The following is a 19337-nucleotide window of genomic DNA, read 5'->3' as shown; positions in this document are numbered from 1 at the left end:
TCAATCACCATCCAACCAAGGGGAGTTCAGACGCTATCTCACCGGCCTGGCCACAAATTCACATTCCAGGGCTTTCTTCGGGCATCCTAGTGTCCTGGCTGTCCACAGACTTCGGTATGTCCTACCCCCTCCTCAATGAAAGGCCATTTGTTGGAGTCCGGCTCCGAAGGACCAAATAAATGTTAGGTCTGTGCTTGCAGGCCTCGCTGACTCAGAGACTTAGTCCCGTGAACAAAGCCAGACGAACAGAGATCAATTGGTTTTAAGTTGCGCAAGGGGAGCCCAGTCAGAATCTCAGAGCTGTGAGCTCTGCACCCAAACCTCAGACGACTCCAACTCTGGCCCCCTCTTGCAGTTCTTTTATTAACTCAGTGTTTACACAAACATCTCATTAATCATGCGATAGATAAAATACATATAAACATGTGTCGTGTGTGTCTGCAACAGTGAACATGTGATGTGTGTGTGTGTGTGAATGTGTCTGTGAGCATGTGATGTGATCAGTGAAACGTGAGTGTGCGTCTGTGTAGAAAACAGAGGTGAACATTCATGCTAAAGATCTAATCATCTTGCACAATGACAACCATAATGATCCACAATTCTCTAACAGAACTGTTACCTGCAACTGCAACCACCTGACCTCATTCTCCATCCTCATGTCACCAAACATTCCAAAGAAACTCTGTTTAGACATTATAACCTACATTGGAGTTGGCCTGTCCATGATTTCCTTGGTCATATGTCTCATCATTGAAGGACTCATATGGAGAAAAATAACGACTGAAACCTCTTACGTGCGTCATGTTGCCATAGTCAACATTACTGTCCCTCCTGATTGCAAACATTTGGTTTATAATTGGAGCGGCCATTTCAGATGCAAAAGTTCAAAAAAAAAAAAAAAAAAAACCAGGGTGCACTGCAGCTACCTTTTTTTTAATCCATTTTTCTACCTAGCTCTGTTTTTCTGGATGTTTGCCTCAGCTTTGTTGCTGCTCTACCGTACAACTAATGTCTTTGGGGGGTTGTCTAAAGCATCTATGCTGGCCATTGGATTCTCTCTAGGCTACGGAGCTCCTCTCATCATAGCAACAGTAACTGTAGCTGCAACTGCACCTGACAACAAATATATCAGAGAAAATGTAATCTGTTGGCTCAAATGGGATGTGTCCAAAGCTCTACTGGTGTGTGATTCTTACACTGTTAATAGTGCTGATAAACCCAATTATCCTGCATGTGGTTTTCAGTTAGAGATATTTGTAATGAAAACCATTTTCACTAGCAGTCAAAAACTAATGTGTACCCTTATGGCAGCATTTTTGTTAAATATGAACAGAATGATAGAAGAAGTGCTGCCACATGCCTGGCCAGAGAGTACCAATTTGTTTAATTAGTAGTTCAATGAAAGGCTTCAGTTAAGTAAGAGTGAGGGAAAAAAATTGTGCTTACTTTCACAGTTTTGTCTTTTTAAAATAAAGAAAAACACTACATTTTTCAAAATATTTGTGGATGTTTAAGTGGCCATCCAATGAGATGACAGCGCCAGCTGCGTTAGCCTCATCTTAGATAACATCAATCAGATCATTAAAATAAACTAAGTTTTAAAAATAACATCTGAATATTATTGATCGCTTAAAAACCCACCTGAATAGTTTTGTTATTGATTTGGCCTCTGTAGTTTGGTTTTTCATATTTTCTGGTTCTTTACTCTTTCACATTCACACATTTAGCTTTTTTTTCTTTAACTGAAACTTTGTTTCTTAAGTATTTATTGTCTCTGAGCTGTTTTTCAGTTTTCAATCATTCTATCAGCTGATTCATAAGAGGATTAGTTGGCAGAATTGATTGACTAATCAGTTGACTGATCATGAAGTAACTCCAAATGTTGCCATGTTCAGATTGTTTTATTAGATTGTTTAAAAAGGAAACAATACTGAGAAACAAAGAGGTTGTTCAACATGTCAGACAGATTTTATAGAAAAGTTAAAACAGGAAACACACAACAGGTTCCATTTAATCAGGGATGAAAGATCAGCAGATGGAGGCGAGGTCAGGGGGGATCAGGTGCAGTAGAACTCTCCGGCATCAACTCTGCGTCTTTTACGACTCTGCTGCTCGAAGAACTGACGAATGTCATCAGATGTCACAACCTATCATAGAATAGTTAAATTATATCAGTTAACCTATCAGAACAGTCACAAGACACTTGACCTATCAGGTGGAAGACTCACTTTTCCTTCAGCTGCAAATCTCTGCAGGAAGTCCTTCAGCTCAGTTTTCATGTCATTGTATCCTGCAAGAAAAATAATCAGGACTATTTAATCTGTTCATAGACTTTCTGCAGGTTCAAACATTCTTCTTACAGAGTCCACTTACAGAATTGTTAAGTTAGTGTGAGCACCTGCATAAAAGCAAAGATTTCACGTGTGCGTTAAAAGAGTACTGAGGGGGGAAAAAACTGCGATGCGCGATACCACCACTGTTGAACAGGTGATGGAGAAACAGGTTTACCTTTTAGGTGACATGAATGAGTTGAACGGAAGTTATGAATGGTAGCTGACAGCTGGTAAGTGTGCAGGGGTAGGGCATTAACAGGGAAAGGGGGGCACAAAGAAATACGTTTCTTTCTTATTCTCATTTAACCCATTAAGACCTACCATAGTATGGAGCGCCAGGACTGCCATAATGAATTAATTAAATACACCATTAAATAATTAATTAAATGTGTCAATAATTAATTAAAATTGGAATTAATTAAATAAATAGTTATGACACATGTAATTAATTAATTATTGACACATGTAATTAATTAATTATGTATTTCACATTTTAATTAATTATTGACACATTTAATTAATTATTGACACATTTAATTAATTATTTAATGATATATTTATTTATTTCATTTTGGCAGTCCTGGCGCCTGGCTCTCATCATGAAATAATTTTATCTGTCAGCCTCACCCATCAAACTCAGGGGGCGGGGTTAATGCTGATCGAGTCAAAACCATTGCTTTGGCCTGGTGGCCATTGTTTCTAGCACACAACAACCGGCATGTGGAAGCTAACAGAACTGAACTTTGAAAAACCCTGTTTGTGTGTCACCAAATACCGTTTTAATTTTTTTTTTTAGCCGAGAATGTAGTGGTTTAATCTTCATGTGTCTGGTCGGTTTGTCAAGATACAGCCTCTTTGCAAAAGTGCTTCGATGATTTCGGAGATGTCTGCCCAGTCTCATGGCAAAGCGTGGGATAGACCCGCTCGCCTCGCAAGCAATCCCACCGACAAAGCGCAGGCCCCGGTACACAGCTGTAGTAACCCCCGCTGACTTCTTTTACTGAGGTTATATTTATCGGTGTTTTATTTCCTGATGTTCTTATGTGTCCTATGTGTTTCAGTCGCCAATTCTGAATTATAACTAACATTAAAAACAGGAGGAGAGAGAGCAAATAAATCTGTTTAACATCTGATCTTTGGGTTTTTGTTCAGTAATCAGCGTGACCTGTGTATAAACGCATAAAAGAGATAGCGTTGGTGATTCTGTCATGTAGTAACTGCTGGCTTTAACTGTACAAAGGTTGTTCGACACTATGAAACACATACAGACTTCATGATGTTCGGCTAATATTTTTATTGTGAATATTAATCATGCTGACCTCGCTCTGTACACCACGCAGCGAGGTCAGCATATCCACAGCTCCATGAGTTAACACAAAGTTTCCCAGCTGACTATCTAACTTCCAACTATTCCAGAGACGTGAAAATATACAGCATAAAGAAAAGTGTAAGAGACTCAGCAGCAGATTAGAATAACAGTTATACATTTAATAAATCACCAAATGAATCCAAGAAAGGAGCAAACCTGTTCCGATAATTTGAGTTATGTTAAGTTTGTATTCCCTCAGCTGCAGACTCGCTGCTGTTTAAATGTTTGAAAAGGAAGATTAGATATAAACAAACGTCAAACATAGATTTAGTCTGCCTTCACATTTTATATGAGGCCAGCACGTATAGTGGCTGTGTCCTGTTTTAAGATCATACATGTAAAATTGTTGTCTGACCTCCGTCGATCCAGCCGCTCAGAGTCCGTGGTTACCATGGTTACTGCATAAGCAGCTATAATGTTAACAGCTGGCACTGAGGAAACCTACCGGCAGCATGGGTGTTTATGTTTTTCATTGCAAAAGAACTGTCTGAATGGTTAACTGAAGTTAACTTGGATAAATTATAGTTAAGGAGAATCACAGATAACGCCTACGTGAGCTGTGCGACTGTTCACCACTACACTGAAATCAGCAGGCTATTACTGAAATACACGTGCTATATCATAGACTATGATATAAATAGGGAGGTCCTATTAACATGTTTAGTTTTAAAGGACACCTTCCTGCCTTTAGTCTCCTTCATGAGCAGTATTAGTTTTCTTCTAACATCCAGAAGTCTGCACGATGTGTTTCATAGTTTGTAACAAGCCTTTGACAGGTAAACATAACATGACCGAAAAAGCAAAAAAAAAAAAAAAAAAAAAAAAAAGAGAGAGAGTGTTGACATAAGATTTTCCTGCACATTTTTATACCTCTGCCAACAGAGAGAGAAAAAAAAATCACATTCTAACAGACAGCTGGTGCTTAGAATACAGTTGAATAACTATTAAAAAACAGATGATATTTAGATGATAGTTCAGTCTAACACATGTGCCAGTGAACCATTAAACGTCTGTGAAACTATGCAGTTATGAAACGTAACTTTAACCTCAGCCAAACCGATTTGCTCAGTTGTAAATAAAACAGCGCTCGGGGAAAACACTATATTTACTCATCTTGTGCAGAAAAATGCGCTGACATTGCTTTATATCGAGCACCGGCTGCCCAGTTAAACTGTGACTATCACAGTTTAACTGGGCTATCACCAGGTAACTATCACGCCTACGTTACCTGACTATCACCAGGTAACGTAGGCGTGTTTCTTGAATTAGCAGCAGGTGTTAAACAGCTGACAGATGAGGAGGAGGATGCATGCAGGTAAACTGAGGGTCTGTTGAGCTGATCGCTGGTTTCGTGAGAAAAATGTCAGCTCGTTCTTTATGTTACAGAAGCACAGAGACACAAGACCAGGCGGAAAGAGACGATCGTTCGGTGAAAATGAGAATCTGCGAATGCAACATGTGGAACACGGAGAGTGGAATATGTAAACAAACCAGTTAACGTAACCCCCTGGATGCACTCTGAATGCTAATTGTTAGCAGAGCTAGTGAAATCTCTGAAAACATCTGAGCACTTTTGCAAACATGTTCTATGTTGACAACCTGACCAGACATACGTCGCGACATTCGTGGCTAAAACACTGTTAAAAGTGTAGCTGGTGACAGAAAAACGGGGTATTTTAAAACTACACCACCACCATTGCTGCCTGTGATTTGATCTGCATTCTGCGATACCTGGCTGCCCCAAGTCTACACAAGCAATCGATTATCTAGGATCGACCTGTTTTGACTTACTTTGCACGGCAACCAATCAAATGTTAGAGAAGCTGCATGGGCAGCGTTAACCCCGCCCCCTGAGTTTGATGGGTGAGGCTGACAGATAAAATTATTTCATGATGAGAGCCAGGCGCCAGGACTGCCAAAATGAAATAAATAAATATATCATTAAATAATTAATTAAATGTGTCAATAATTAATTAAATGTGTCAATAATTAATTAAAAAGTGAAATACATAAATAATTAAATGTGTCAATAATTAATTAAAATGTGTCAATAATTAATTAAAATGTGAAATACATAAATAATTAATTAAATGTGTCAATAATTAATTAATTACATGTGTCAACTATTTATTTAATTAATTAATTCCAATTTTAATTAATTATTGACACATTTAATTAATTATTTAATGGTGTATTTAATTAATTCATTATGGCAGTCCTGGCGCTCCATACCATAGAACCAAGTCCGCCAGAGCTTATATTATATTTTTACATGCTGTAGTGCCATTTTTGGGAGCATTTCAAGTTGCTATACATCAATACAACCATTATAGCTCACAGTTCATTTGTTTCACTAGTTTTTTCACATCGGCTGTGAGATGGGCACGCATAGAGTCACAGATTAAGAGCGATGGTGATGCGTGGAAAAAAACCACCTGGTCTCCTTACATACACCTCCCTCAGCCAGTCTTTCATCATTTCCTCATCCATCCAGCCCTTTTCATTTGCCTTAATGATGATTCCTGCTGGAAACTTCTCTTTAGGCAAAGTCTTTCGCTTAAAAATCACCATAGGCGGCAGTTTCTGTCCATTAGCATGGCAGCCAAGCACAACAGTAAAAGACGACTTTTCATACCCCGTTGTGCGTATCGCTACCGTGCTGGTCCCCTTCTTCTCCACAGTGTGACTCACCGGGATGTCAAAAGTGAGCGGGACCTCGTCCATGTTAGTGATGTGGCTGGGCTGGATGTTTTTGTCGCCGATGTGTTTGCTGTAGTAGGAGCGGAAGATGGCCAGCTTTTCATTATAATCCGCTGGAAGTTGCTCCGCTACCGTAGTCCCGGTCCTGATGGAAAAATGGCACTGTTTCATAAAAAGTGAAAGTGAAACTGCTTTTAGCCAAATGGTGACCGTCGAAACGCTTCTCCCGCTCGTTCTTTGCTCCATGATCCACCGCTCGAGTCTTTCCTCCAACTCGGCCACACTTCACCCTTTAGCGTTCTCATGGTGTTCTCTACTACGTCCTCATTACAACACACAGGGCGCACTGCGCTATAGGGCGCGCCGTACTTTTTGAAGAAAATCTAAGACTTTTAAGTGCGCCTTATGGTCGTGAAAATACGGTACTAGTTATTACAAACACAATCAAGTGTGGTACAATGTCTTAATCTTAAACCCAAATTACTGTCTAAAATACACAAAATATATCTGTGAAGGTTCTAAGTAATCCAAAAGTTGACACTTTTCTTTCCAAGCTCCTTAGAATACACAACATAGATCAATCAACATCCCTTCTGCAAAGTGGAAAGCAGATTTATCAGTCGGCTTAGACCAAAACTTCTGCTCTCAGGTATGCTTAAAAACCTTTCAAGTGATTAGAAATCCCAGTCATGGTTTTGTCCCGCCTTTGCAATTGTGGTTGATGTAGGAGTAGGTGCGTGCTTGGGGCATCTGGGGACTCCCTAGGGACATTTTTCCTGGAGGGCTCAACCCAGGGGCTGTGGTCATGACCTTGTTGGGGCTCTGGTGGCTCTTGGGTAGTGTTTTCCTGGTGGCTACGTGCAGCAGAGCTGGGGGAGGGTCTGTGCTGGCAGAAGAGGGTTACTGGCCTGGTAGCTTGGCTGCCGCGGTGTGATTCCGGGGCAGGCTTAGGGTTCTGGGGTGCTCCGCTTCCGGGCTAGGCCTCGGGGGCTTGGGTTCTGGTTGGTGTCGCTGGGGTTGTGGGTGGGTACGTGCCAGCCCTGGTACATTGACGGAACTGGGGGCCACTTCAGCTGGCGGGGAGGTTGTTACATCCTTGCACGAGGTCTCTGCTCTCCAGCAGTTCCCTCTGAAGATGGAGGGAGAGCTCTAGCAGAGGTGCAGAATGAACTCAATCTGGGTGTCTATTTTCTTATGTAGTCTGGAAGATGATTATATGATGGGGTGGGTGTAGTTTCCTGCGTTGGGGTCAGGTGGGCCGCCATGGGCTCTGTGGCGGTTGATGGTGCTACTACAGTGGGGGTCCCGGTCTGGATGGGCCCAGGCACCCTGGCCTTAATTGGTTTCCAAGAAACGGTGGTGGCTGAACTGAGTTAGGCACCCCCGTTCCCTGGACGTACTACGTCCAGTCTCAAATACCACTTGCTAGCCAAGCACACAGCTAACGCAGAGAGCCCTCCTCCCTCTCACCAAAGGCAGACCACGCTGGATACCTTTCAAAGGAGACGTCTGGACAATTCTACAACCAACAAACTTTCAACAGCCATAGCAAAATGGGTGGCTACAGCTTGCAGGTCGATTAACATTGTGGAGGATGAGCATCCTCCACATAGCATAGCATCCAACAACTGCACGTATGAATTCCCTTTGAGAGCCACCACTGTAAGATGGACAAAGATTCTCATCTTCATACAAGTTGTGTAAGCCAAAGTCGTGGAGGCTTTGGGGCTGACCAACACGGTTGCACTCACCAGAGACTATTGGACTTCTCTAAGTAAACATAGGGGTAACAGCGCATTATTTTTCACCAGAGTGGGAACTTCAGTTGAATGCTGTGACTGTTATGAAGACGGAGGAGAGGCACTTTGCTGACACGTGCGCTAAGCACTTTATGCCGGTGGCTAGACAGTGGGGAATCGAACAACAGCAAATTGCAAATTTTCATAAGAAAGAGTCACTTACACAGGACGTATCAACAAGACGGAACAGAACCTTGGAAATGATCAAGTGTGTTCTAAGAGATCGAGAACCACTGAAGAAATGCACTGGCACTACATGCAACCAATGTCACAATGCCATCAACAACAACTGAAGAAGCTGGAGACTGCTGGAACACTGCAGGTAATTTATTAATATTTCCTCTTACCACTTTTGACATAGGAATGTTTGTGTGTGTGTGTGTGTGTGTGTGTGTGTGTGTGTGTGTGTGTGTGTGTGTGTGTGTGTGTGTGTGTGTGTGTGTAAAATATTTTAACCTTATGTGAGTGAATGTAACAAATTCTTAATGAAGTGTATTTCTCTATGGAGGGAGGGGAGAAGTTTGTTTCCTGCTCAGTGGTGTTGCCAGCTTTGTGTCACCAGTTGCGAGTGATGGAGGTCTCTGAGGACGATCCAGCTTACATGGTTAAGTTCAAGGGTGACCTTCAAAACAGAAATGGAGAAGCGCAAGGAAAAAGCTAACATCATGTGGATCCTAGGTTTAAGGATCTTAAGTGTCTGAGCAGACCTGACAGGGCTGAGGTGTGGCGCTTGATCAGTGCATTGCTGAGGGAGAGGCAGAGGCCTGCGCAGCTTGAACAACCAGTAACATTTGAGCCATCTAAGAAAAGATCAGCTCTCGTGCTTGCTTCAGTCTTCATCTGATGAAGAAGAGGATTGCATTGAGAAATGTGTGGAGTGATACTGGGCAGAGCCAACTGTTGACATAGAGGACTGTCCCCAGAAATGGTGGCCCAAGCATGAAGGGGCACACAGTGAGATGGCATACCTTGCATGCAAGTACTTGGCAATACCTGCCACATCCATACCATGTGAGGGGTTATGGGTGGGTGTAGTTTCCTGCGTTGGGGTCAGGTGGGTCACACTTTCTGGGCATGTCATCTGAAAATGTCAAAATGCTTGTCTGTTTGAGCAACTGGTTCAGTGCAAAGAAACAAAAGTAATAGGGACAACCCATGCACTGTATTTTTTTAGTTCTTTCTTCCCTTTCTCCTTTGTGGTGTTTCCATGTTCATGTTTTGTTAGGAAAACTGAAAAAGGAAGAAGCTTGCATTGTTCAGCTTCTGCTAAATGCAACTGGAGAGCAACAAGTACAGCCAAACTGTTTTAGTCAAAGACACTGTAAGTATTAAGTATTATTACATATGCATTTTATTTATTGTATTTTTAATGTGTACTGTGTCTCCCACACTTAGATGGAAATATGTTTTGTGAGCCTTAACTGTCTAATGGTAAATTAAACAGTTATATTGTGTGGGAGTGTATGCTTAAGTTTCCTTTCAGCATATTTTTGAGCATTCAGTACCTTTGAGGTTTTTCTAAAGAATATTTTGGACTTTTGATTGTTTTGAATTGTTGCAATAAAAATAAACATATTTGCATAAAGCAAGTATATTTGTTCACTCCCATACTGTTAAGGGTATTAGAAGCATGAAAAGCATCTAAGTATTCTAAGTTCCTTTAGAACAAATTTTTTAAAAGTCCGTGATTAATTTGGGATGAATCTTGAGTTAACCATTGATAAGTACGCGATTAATCGCGACTAAATATTTTCATCGACTGACAGCCCTAATATATACACTTTAAGCAGTCTGTTTGCCTCCTTCCCAGGGCAAAGGGCAACATCTCCTGGGTCTAGGGATAGATTGCCCCTCTGGGTGTGATGGCACCTGGAACTGAGGGTATAGAGTATGTTTGGGGAGTGTGTGTACAAAGTTAATTTCTGTTTGTCTCAATGGTGGGCGAGTGTTGAGTATTGGTATATGTGTGCATGAGGGCAGGAATGCATGTTTGTGTCTGTGTGTGCCTGTTTGTCTATGTCTTAGACTTCACCTCTCGGTGAAGGTCGGGTCTTACGGTGTGTTCACACCGAACGCGATAGATGCGAACAGAGCGTCAAGTTTACATGTAAAGTCAATGGAAAAGCGCGATGACACGCGATTGTAGGTCCCGTGAAAATTCAGAAGCAGATTTGCGCCGCCAAAACGCGTGAAACGCGCGTCAGTGTAGCGCGTCTGGCGCGTTTGACTCGCGAAAAAAACCAAGCGCATGAGTTTTTGTGTTGCATTTTGTGCATACGCGCGTTTCGTGTCTACCGCTCGAGTTGGAAAAATCTGAACTCCAGCGTCAAATCGCGCCACGACAACCAATCAGGAGCCTGGTGACGTGGCTGTGACCTAGGTCAAAGGGGCAGATCCAGTCAGAGCCCTTCATTCTTCAATGGAGGGAAGGCTAATCAACGCCGTAGCAAACAACCCGGAGCTGTACGACACCAGCTGCTTTCTGTACCGAGACAGGAATAAAAAGGACCGAGCTTGGAGGAAGATATGTGAAGAGATCGGGCAACCTGGTAAGTTCATTCATTTCTCTTTTGAAAGTTTTCACTGACCTGGGGAAGCCGCACAAAAGCTAGCAAGCCACCGCTATTTTCCCACTGACGTACAAATACCGTTCTGCTTTTATGCATCTTGTCATATAGGAATATATTTTATTGTTTATTAATAAACAGCACACAGTGGTCCCGCTGTTCATCCGTCACTGCTTTGCTTTTTTGCTGATTTTTTTTTATTGGAGTGAAGCATTGCATTATGTAGCCTGATTGACAAATCACTTCTGTGCTGTGTCTCCTGCGCTTGCCAAATTTATCACGTTTGGTTTTGATAACCATCACGTTCAATAGAAAAAACAGCACAAAAACACCCATAACTATGACCCTCATTCAGAAATAGACACCTGCACCGCGAGGGAAAAAGGCGCACGAAAGTGGCGGGCAGATGAAGACAAAACACGGCATAATAATACTTTTACGTTTTGCAATCTACAAAGGTTTGCACTTTGAGAATCAACTTGTGAGAACTGTGACTAATGTTCATGTGTGTGGGGAAAACAGTGTATAAAGTGGAGGAAGATATGTGAAGAGATCGGGCAACCTGGTAAGTTCATTCATTTCTCTTTTGAAAGTTCTCACTGACCTGGGGAAGCCGCTTTTGTGCGGCTTCCCCAGGTCAGTGGGGAAGCCGCTGACCTGGGGGGGGGCTAGTTATTCTGAGAACCCCTGCTGCAATAAATGAGGGACCACTATATATACTTTCTCTGACAATATGACTATTGTTTTCAACCTGTTAACATTTAATACCGTCTTGATAGAACCAACTGATTCTGCAGCAGAGCATCCCCTGTTGCTTCTCCGGGCTCCCAGTCCCTGAGCTCCTGCTGCTGCACCCACAGGTATGTAATTGTAGCATCAGATGTACAGGAAGCACTGATGAACCCAGGTACGGCGAGGACGTCCTTAACGCCGCTGCTCTGCTCTCCACAGTAAATAGAGAAGGGAGACTCTCTCTTCAAACACTAGCTCGACAGCTGCCATCTAGCAAAGATACCGGTCTGGCACAACTTCTTCCCACATTCCTCCTACATTTCCGGTTCACGCACGTCAAAATATGCATTTCTGAGGCGCGATGGAGTTTTCTTGGACACGCGAATGTGCACGCGTCAAATTAGGGGCGTTTGGGGCGTTTTCGCTCGCGTCTATCGTGTTCGGTGTGAACACACCATTAGACTTCACCTCTCTGGGAACATCTCAGATACCCTCAACCATCGGTGCATTGGTGTTTCTCGATGTTCGGGGCTGGGCACTCAGGTATGCACTGACTCACTTCTGGTGGTTGCTTGGCAGAGGCCTGGCACCCATTGATCGGTCGGGCCCCTTCCGGAAATTTGGGTGCCCTCGGGCCTCGGGCCTCTGGGTCCGGGGCTCAGACTGCTCTGGCGCCCGGATCTCCTCCGTGCTTGCTTCATCAGATAGTTACATGGGGAAACCTTTTGAATACAAGCATGCTCGTGCTCACAGGCGTGCACAGATACACACTATATCTTCCTTGGCTGCTGTCTCAAAGCATACCGTGCGTTGTCAGGCTTGTGTCCTGCTCAAGAACATTCAATATTTATTATTTACTTTTACTTATCTAGGTTGTTGCTGTAGTCTCCCTACTGTGTTGTTCTCCTTCTGCTTGTTTTTTTTTTCTTCCAGTAGGTGATTCAGTGGACTTTTTAATATCTTTTCTCACTCCCTCTTTCCCTCTGTTTTTCATTAACTTCTCTGGTCTACGTCTTTCCCTTTCCTATCCTCCAGTCAAGTCTGTTCCATTTGTAATAACTATTAGAGTGAATTGTTAAATGTTGTCATTTCTATGCTTGCCAACTCTGATGAAAAGGATTCCACTGTCCTTCCCCCCAGATTCTCAAGGTTCTGGGTGGGGGGCTGTAATGTTTTATTGCAGATACATCCTATCTGGAAGATCTGCTTCTTTTTGATGTAAGCTTTCTGCGTTTATGACCCTTTGGTCAGCAGGAGGTCTCTCTCACACACACACACACACACACACACACACACACACTTACCTAGATACAGAAGTTCACACATATACAAACAATGCCTTGTCTTAGAACCAAGTGGGCGTTGCTTTCCTATGACGTGTTTTGTGTGAACTGTCTCTCAATAAAAAGGCAGCAGGAGGAGGTCAGAGTCGGGGTCATTCTCGTGGTGGACACAAACGAGGCCTCCCTTGCGCAAATAATCGAACAACAAGACTGTCTTGTTTTCTTCATGATGAATAAGTCTCTAGAATTAGCGGGGCTTGTGGAAACACAGACCCAACAATGACTTAAAAGTTAAACAAAAAATAAATAAATAAAAAACAATAACAAAGATGAATAAAGTGGACCAATAATGATCTACTTGGAAAAAATACAGTATATCCATTGGGCATTTTTCTTGGCCTTCAGGCATTAATTGCGATTGCTACAGTGCCGAACAGGACAGGCAAAAAAAAAAAAAAAAAAAGAAGAAGAAGAAGAAAGAAAAGAAAACCCACAAGTAGAGCTGACAGGGGCAGATGGCGAGCCACAGACACCGGCACAATTGTCCCGCCAAGCACAGCAGCAAAGCTCAAACAGAACGACCGAAAAAGAAATGTATCAAGGTGCTGCCTGACTGAGACTGTGGTGGGACATTTAGAGAGCTGTGCATAAATGAATGCTGCAAAACTAAATGAACTGAAGTAATACTGTAAACAAGTGTGGACCAAACTTTCTCCTCAGTGATGTGAGAGAATAAGAAAGTCACACAGCAAATCATCACTCAAACTTATTGGTCCTGAATGACTGGACTCAGTTTCTCACACTTCTTTTTTTTTACCAAATTATTACAACTTCGCGTGTGTAATATTACAATCATAAGTAGTAGTAGTAGTAGTATCAGTACCATGGATGATCTCGAGCTGCTGCACGTGGTTCAGGTTGTCGAGCGCTGACATCAGAGGGTCGTCTTCCTGTCGTCTCTGCTCACTGTTCTTTCCTTTGTTTTCGTAGGCGAGGACTGTGTCTGACTCGTCCAACAGGAAGGACAGACCAGCTTCAAGCAGGCGCAGCTAAGCACACAGGTCGGTCCGCCAGGCGAGTAAAAAAAAAATAAAATAAAATAAATAAATAATCAGAATCAGAATACTTTATTGATCCCTGGGGGAAATTAATAAATAAATCTCTTCAGTAAAATCTCATTATATATCAATCAGAGCATGCTCAGACACACTAAACACAGACACAGTACCTGGCAAATTCTGCAGGAGCAGAGTTTGGAACGCCACGGTGAAGGCCAGAACACAGCTCCTGATTGGACTCTTTTCTGACCAATTACCTGCAGCTCCTTCAGTCTGCACCTCGGCTCAACTTCCTCATGGCTCCGCTTGCAGCTAGGCTCAATGGCATCATCAACCTGCCAGATTTTGGATTATTGATTAATCAACCCTGATCAGTGAGTGTGATGCAAACTGCTGTGACCCCCTCACCTCTTCTTCTTTGATGGGAATGGTGGGCTCTTTTGCCGTTTCCTCCTTCACCTCCGCTGCTCCACCCGGTACTAAAACAGGAAGTGCATCACACACACAAACATAGACACACAGGAAGTGCACAACATGTGTATGACAGTATGTTTGTGCCAGGTTAGTACTGTAAGATAACAGGACGCTTTACCTGCTAGGTGCGAAGCGTAGGTCCAGAGAAACGAGTGTGTTTTCATACAGGACTCGCAGATCATCTCCTGAAGCTCCACGCAGTCTGGAACCACACAGCCCAGGTGCTGCAACAATATACAGGTACAAGAGTCAGGAGATCTTGATGCATTCTCAATCATCCAGGAAAGTAAATCTCCAAAAGTAAATTCTGTTCATCTGGACGTAGCGTTTTGTGGGAGAAACGTTTTGTCACTCATCCAAGTGACTTCTTCAGTCTCAGTTGACTGCAGTTTTCCCCAATCTTATAAACAATATGTAACCCAGTTCCTAAAATCATCTCAAACAAAAAGAGAAGAAAAATTAAAACATTTAATGTTCATTGTTCTGTTCTTACTGTCCCTGTTAATGAAAGTGAAATGAGATCAAAATATTTATTTAAACGTAGAAGGGACGCAGATTATATATGATATGCTCTGGTCAAACAAGGGTTAAGTTTTTTCAGAGGATTGATGAGCTCTGATGAGAGCCTATTGTTTTACTCCACTCCTCGCATGTCACCCAATCGGTGAAGCTCTAGGCAGCTCTTATCCCTCCTTAGTACCAGCTCCCAAGTTTTCAGTCTCTTGCTTCTACAGCCGAACAGAGCAGACGGACTAAAACTTTTGTTATCGGTAAGCTGGAGAAATTAACCTCTAACGAGTTAAAAAAAAATACCATCTAAACTGATATTTTTCACAAATTATGTATTTGCACTTGTTGTCGTCAAGGGCAGAGCGAAACCGGAAGGTTTACTGAGCTGTGGCTTCACATAAACGCTGAGCATCCACTCGACGGCGGTAAGCTAAATGTGGCTAATCAGACACGTGATGTGCGGAGTGTGGGTACAGTTGTTGCATGTCTCTGAAACGCACTGTTGTTATGCTAGTTAGATCATTAACTAAGTCATTAACATGTGAAAAGCTGTAAATGGTTAAAGCAGCTAAAAATAACTTTATGAGAGATAATTGTAAGCAGACTTTATCCTACTTCCTGTTTAAATTTTGATGTCAATCGGTTGTTTTACAATACTCAGTATTGAACACTTGGAGGTAATTTTTAGTGTATTTCCACCTGTACTAGTAGGCCTATGGTACAAGCGGGATTAAGCACGTCTATTTTAGTACTCCTATTTGTGGACTGAGCCCTTGTGTTTACGTGTTATTGAAAGTGATTATTTGCACTTTGTTCAATTTCTGATAAGCATTTGCATATTATTCCATTTCTTAAAAGGGGTAATATACTTATTTATTTGTGATTGGATATATATGTACAGTGAGTTTTTTTGATGGATGTAATTAATGTTTACAATGAAAGTGAATTATATGGTGACTATAATTCCTGAATGTTTAAAACCTTGTAGATAATCTTTAATGTTACTGCAGGTTACAAATAATTGAACCTTGATACTGTGAAATTTTGGATATTGATACTTTGAACTTTGAACTTTGATATTTTAATGTTGTACAACGTGACTGAACTGATGATGATTGAATTGATGATAGCTGATCTGAATAGTTGTTACTGCACTGTGACACTACTTTAGTTTAATTTGTGAAAGTTATCCTTAAAGGGCACGTGACATATATTTGGCCATTGTTTATAGGTCAGGTTTTTATATGGGACGAATCCAAAGACCAGGTCAGCGATTCCAGAACCCAGAGTGTTCCAGTGTTCACTGGATGGCGAGCCAACCCAAGATCCTAGGAGACGATATACATATACACGCACACTCATTTTCACATTGATGGACTACAATCCTCTACTGTAACAAGTAGAGGATTGTAGATTGTAGGATTGTAGGATTGTAGATTTTTGCTACTTCGGGGAAAAATTTTTATACTTGACATTCTGTTAAAACCTGTTGTGATACTGTGTTGTTTACAAATTTATTTTACAAGGCTTAACATCACTAAAGTATTTTTAAAAGCCACACAACTGTGTTTGTCTGGTTTCTCTGTCATTCGTGTACCAGAGCTCTAAGAGTCGTTCTCAGTCTTCTGACACTAGCCCAAATTACTCATTACTTTGGTAATTATCCATTGGTACTTTATGTAACTCCACGTAAGTGCTACAAATACATTTGCATAATGACTGAAACCAGATGAACAGAATCAACTTTTGGAGAAGAGTCAGGAGAGGCACACCAGACAAGTGCAGGAACAGGTAAACTGATGACTCACCCGGCCGTGCAGCCAGTCCTCACACACCACACACTGAATCATCTCATCCTCCACCTGCAGACACAAACAGCTTAAGTAAAGCGAAACCAGCACAGGAGGAGGAGCTAAAACCATCAGGTGAGACATTAACAGGAGTAGTTTAGTTGTTTACAAGAATACCTGCCAGCGCAGGGAACTATTCCGAGAAGCAGGTTTAGCTAACATATCTGAGTTTGTTAATCCCAAGATAAGAGAAACTCTGATTTTTTTGTTCCAGACAAAGCATCGACGTTAACTCTGAGTCAGTTACCGTGATAACAGTGAACTAAACCCACTCGCTAGCAGGTTTTCTTCAACAAACTCTGAGTTCCAACTCCTCCCTTCTTGCTGCACCTAAACCAGCTGACTGACACTGAGTCATTTCCTTACAGATAGTAAAAGCTGTCAAAGTGCAAAAAGAAATTAACTTACGTTAACTTCACGTTTTTCGTTCATGTTCTTGCAAAATCTGTAACCACATTTGTGTACTAAAGATGAACATTAACAGATTTATTATCAGCTCAGAATAAAATCTATAGCAGCGGTCCCCAACCCCCGGGCCTCGGACCGGTACCGGTCCGTGAGTCGTTTGGTACCGGGCCGCGAGAGTTGAGGCCCAGGTGTGAAATGTATAGTTTTCAGGGTTTTTAATTGGTTTTCAGCGTTATTTTGTTATCGTTTTTATCGTTTACTCGGTTTTCCTGGGTCTTTTCACGTGTGTTATGAATAAACCTCCTTTTTTTCAGTACCGGTACTAGTTTTATTTTGTTGTATTTATCCGCGACACCTTAAAGGCCGGTCCATGAAAACATTGTCGGGAATAAACCGGTCCGTGGCAGCACAAAAAAGGTTGGGGACTGCTGATCTATAGCCTCCAACTTGACTTTGTGGATAGTGATGCTGTCAGAATCCCAGTTCCTTTGCTATGTAAATATTTATGGTATGTTATAGGGGTGGGTTTTTATTAAAATCGATTCTGGCTTGGATAACGTAAAATTGATTCATTAAAATCCTGAATCGATTTTTTTAATATTAATTTATTTTGCCCGAAATGCCAGAATCCCAGGTGAAAGATCACAAAATTTCAACAACCACCAAACAGCTAAGACAGTAAAATGAGAGCAGGTACACGGCTTCTGCACAAAGACGTAAACACACAGCGTGGACCCGCGGATCAGAATCAGTGAGATGTCGCCTTTCTCACCTGATGGTCGGGGCTGAAAGCCGACAGCTCGCTGATTCTGATCCGCGGGTCCGCGCTGTGTGTTTATGCCCTTTTTGCGCTGATCATATGGCTCTTAGTTTTATCTCTCTCCAAACAATATTGACCGAACCAGCAGCAAAAGAAGATCCAAACTACGCTTCACATAAACATCGTCATGAATTCCCTCTGACTTCTGCTGACTTTTCAGGATAAAAATCACACTTCATGCACAGCTCTCTCTCTCTCTCTCTCTTCTGCATTATTCGCTTGCTTGTTACGCACAAGTCTACCGTTGTTTACAGCGCTGTCGGCAGACGTTTTTTTTCCCCCTTTTACTTACTTCCGAAAAGTAAACCTAATTTCTGCCGTTCAATATTGAACAAATTTAAACTTTTTAAAATTAAGCAAAATGCAAAACGCTTAGCCGTGTCTCTAATAAAACCGCTGTAACTTCAGAGGTAATGTTCATGTGTTGATTAATGGTTTTCTTTCGTTTGTGATGTACTGCAGATTATTTTTATAAAATCCCAGGCCAGGAAAATCACCTTCATGTTTTTCTGTGTTTTATCTTCAGCTACTTTGACACAAAGGCCTCTGCTGTGATGCTCACACCTTTGATAAAGTCTTGCGTGTGTCAGCTTCCTTTTAATAGATACAAAAATATGTAAATGTACTGATCTGAATTATAATATTTCTGACTGTCAAAATTTCCCAGATTCGAATCGAATTAAATCGAATCGTGGACCGAATCGATTCGGGACCTTGTGAATCGGAATTGAATCGATTCTAGAAATCAGTGACGATACCCAGCCCTAGTATGTTACACACTGATCAATGACCAATTGTTTGTCTTATTATAATCAATCATACTGATGGAAAAAATGTGTCACATTTGGATCTTGCAGATAACTTCACTCAAATATTCATGTTGAGGCTGAAATGATTTTAAGACTGAAACTGAACCAAATGTGTTTTAAGTAACATTTAAAATGTAGACTGCAGAGAGTCTGATTGTAATCTGATTACGCTTTACGTTGAAATGTGTTCACTGATTGTGGTTCAGTCATTTAATATCAGACAGCATTAGTGAGGATGTGTTGTCTTTTAAATCAGGCTGAGCGGGTCAACCCAGGCACACATCAACCGGATCACATTTTAGATTCAGTCCCAGACTGGCTCCGGTCATTTCCCAGCTCATCCCACCTGGATTCATCCTATTTTGCATTTATGAGCCATATTCATCATCATCATCATCATTTATTTATTTATATAGCACTTTAAAAACACACCTGGTAGACCAAAGTGCTGTACAATACTAATATGCACATAGTAATAAAATCAGACATAGCAATAAAGTTTAAAAAAACAATTAAAAAATAAATAAATAAATAAAAAATAAAAAAAATAAAAAATAAAAATAAAATAAAAATGTCAGTTACCCACAGAGTTAAAAGCCAGGGAATAAAAATAGGTTGCTGAAAA

At 41.5% G+C, this 19337-nt stretch overlaps 1 protein-coding gene across 4 annotated transcripts in view; it reads right to left on the bottom strand.

The window, feature by feature from the left end:
- Positions 1 to 256: 256 nt before the first annotated feature.
- ubr7 (ubiquitin protein ligase E3 component n-recognin 7) overlaps positions 257 to 19337 on the bottom strand; it is a 36642-nt gene continuing 17561 nt past the window's right edge. For all 4 annotated transcript variants that reach the window (XM_086265413.1, XM_086265412.1, XM_086265411.1 and 1 more), the window contains 7 exons: positions 16634 to 16687; positions 14434 to 14539; positions 14250 to 14320; positions 14012 to 14176; positions 13667 to 13832; positions 2229 to 2290; positions 257 to 2147 (listed from right to left, as the gene is read on the bottom strand). In XM_086265413.1, coding sequence (XP_086121539.1) covers positions 2058 to 2147; positions 2229 to 2290; positions 13667 to 13832; positions 14012 to 14176; positions 14250 to 14320; positions 14434 to 14539; positions 16634 to 16687 — 714 coding nt within the window. In that variant the 3' untranslated portion in view covers positions 257 to 2057. The remainder of the gene's footprint in view (positions 2148 to 2228; positions 2291 to 13666; positions 13833 to 14011; positions 14177 to 14249; positions 14321 to 14433; positions 14540 to 16633; positions 16688 to 19337) is intronic.

This window comes from Aulonocara sp. 'chitande type north' Nkhata Bay, linkage group LG15, assembly GCF_057382095.1.
Source record: "Aulonocara sp. 'chitande type north' Nkhata Bay isolate Kocher_YH1m ecotype deep benthic linkage group LG15, A_spYH_male_GT1.1, whole genome shotgun sequence".
NCBI lineage: Eukaryota > Metazoa > Chordata > Actinopteri > Cichliformes > Cichlidae > Aulonocara > Aulonocara sp. 'chitande type north' Nkhata Bay.
This window is presented reverse-complemented; position numbering and strand designations above follow the sequence as displayed.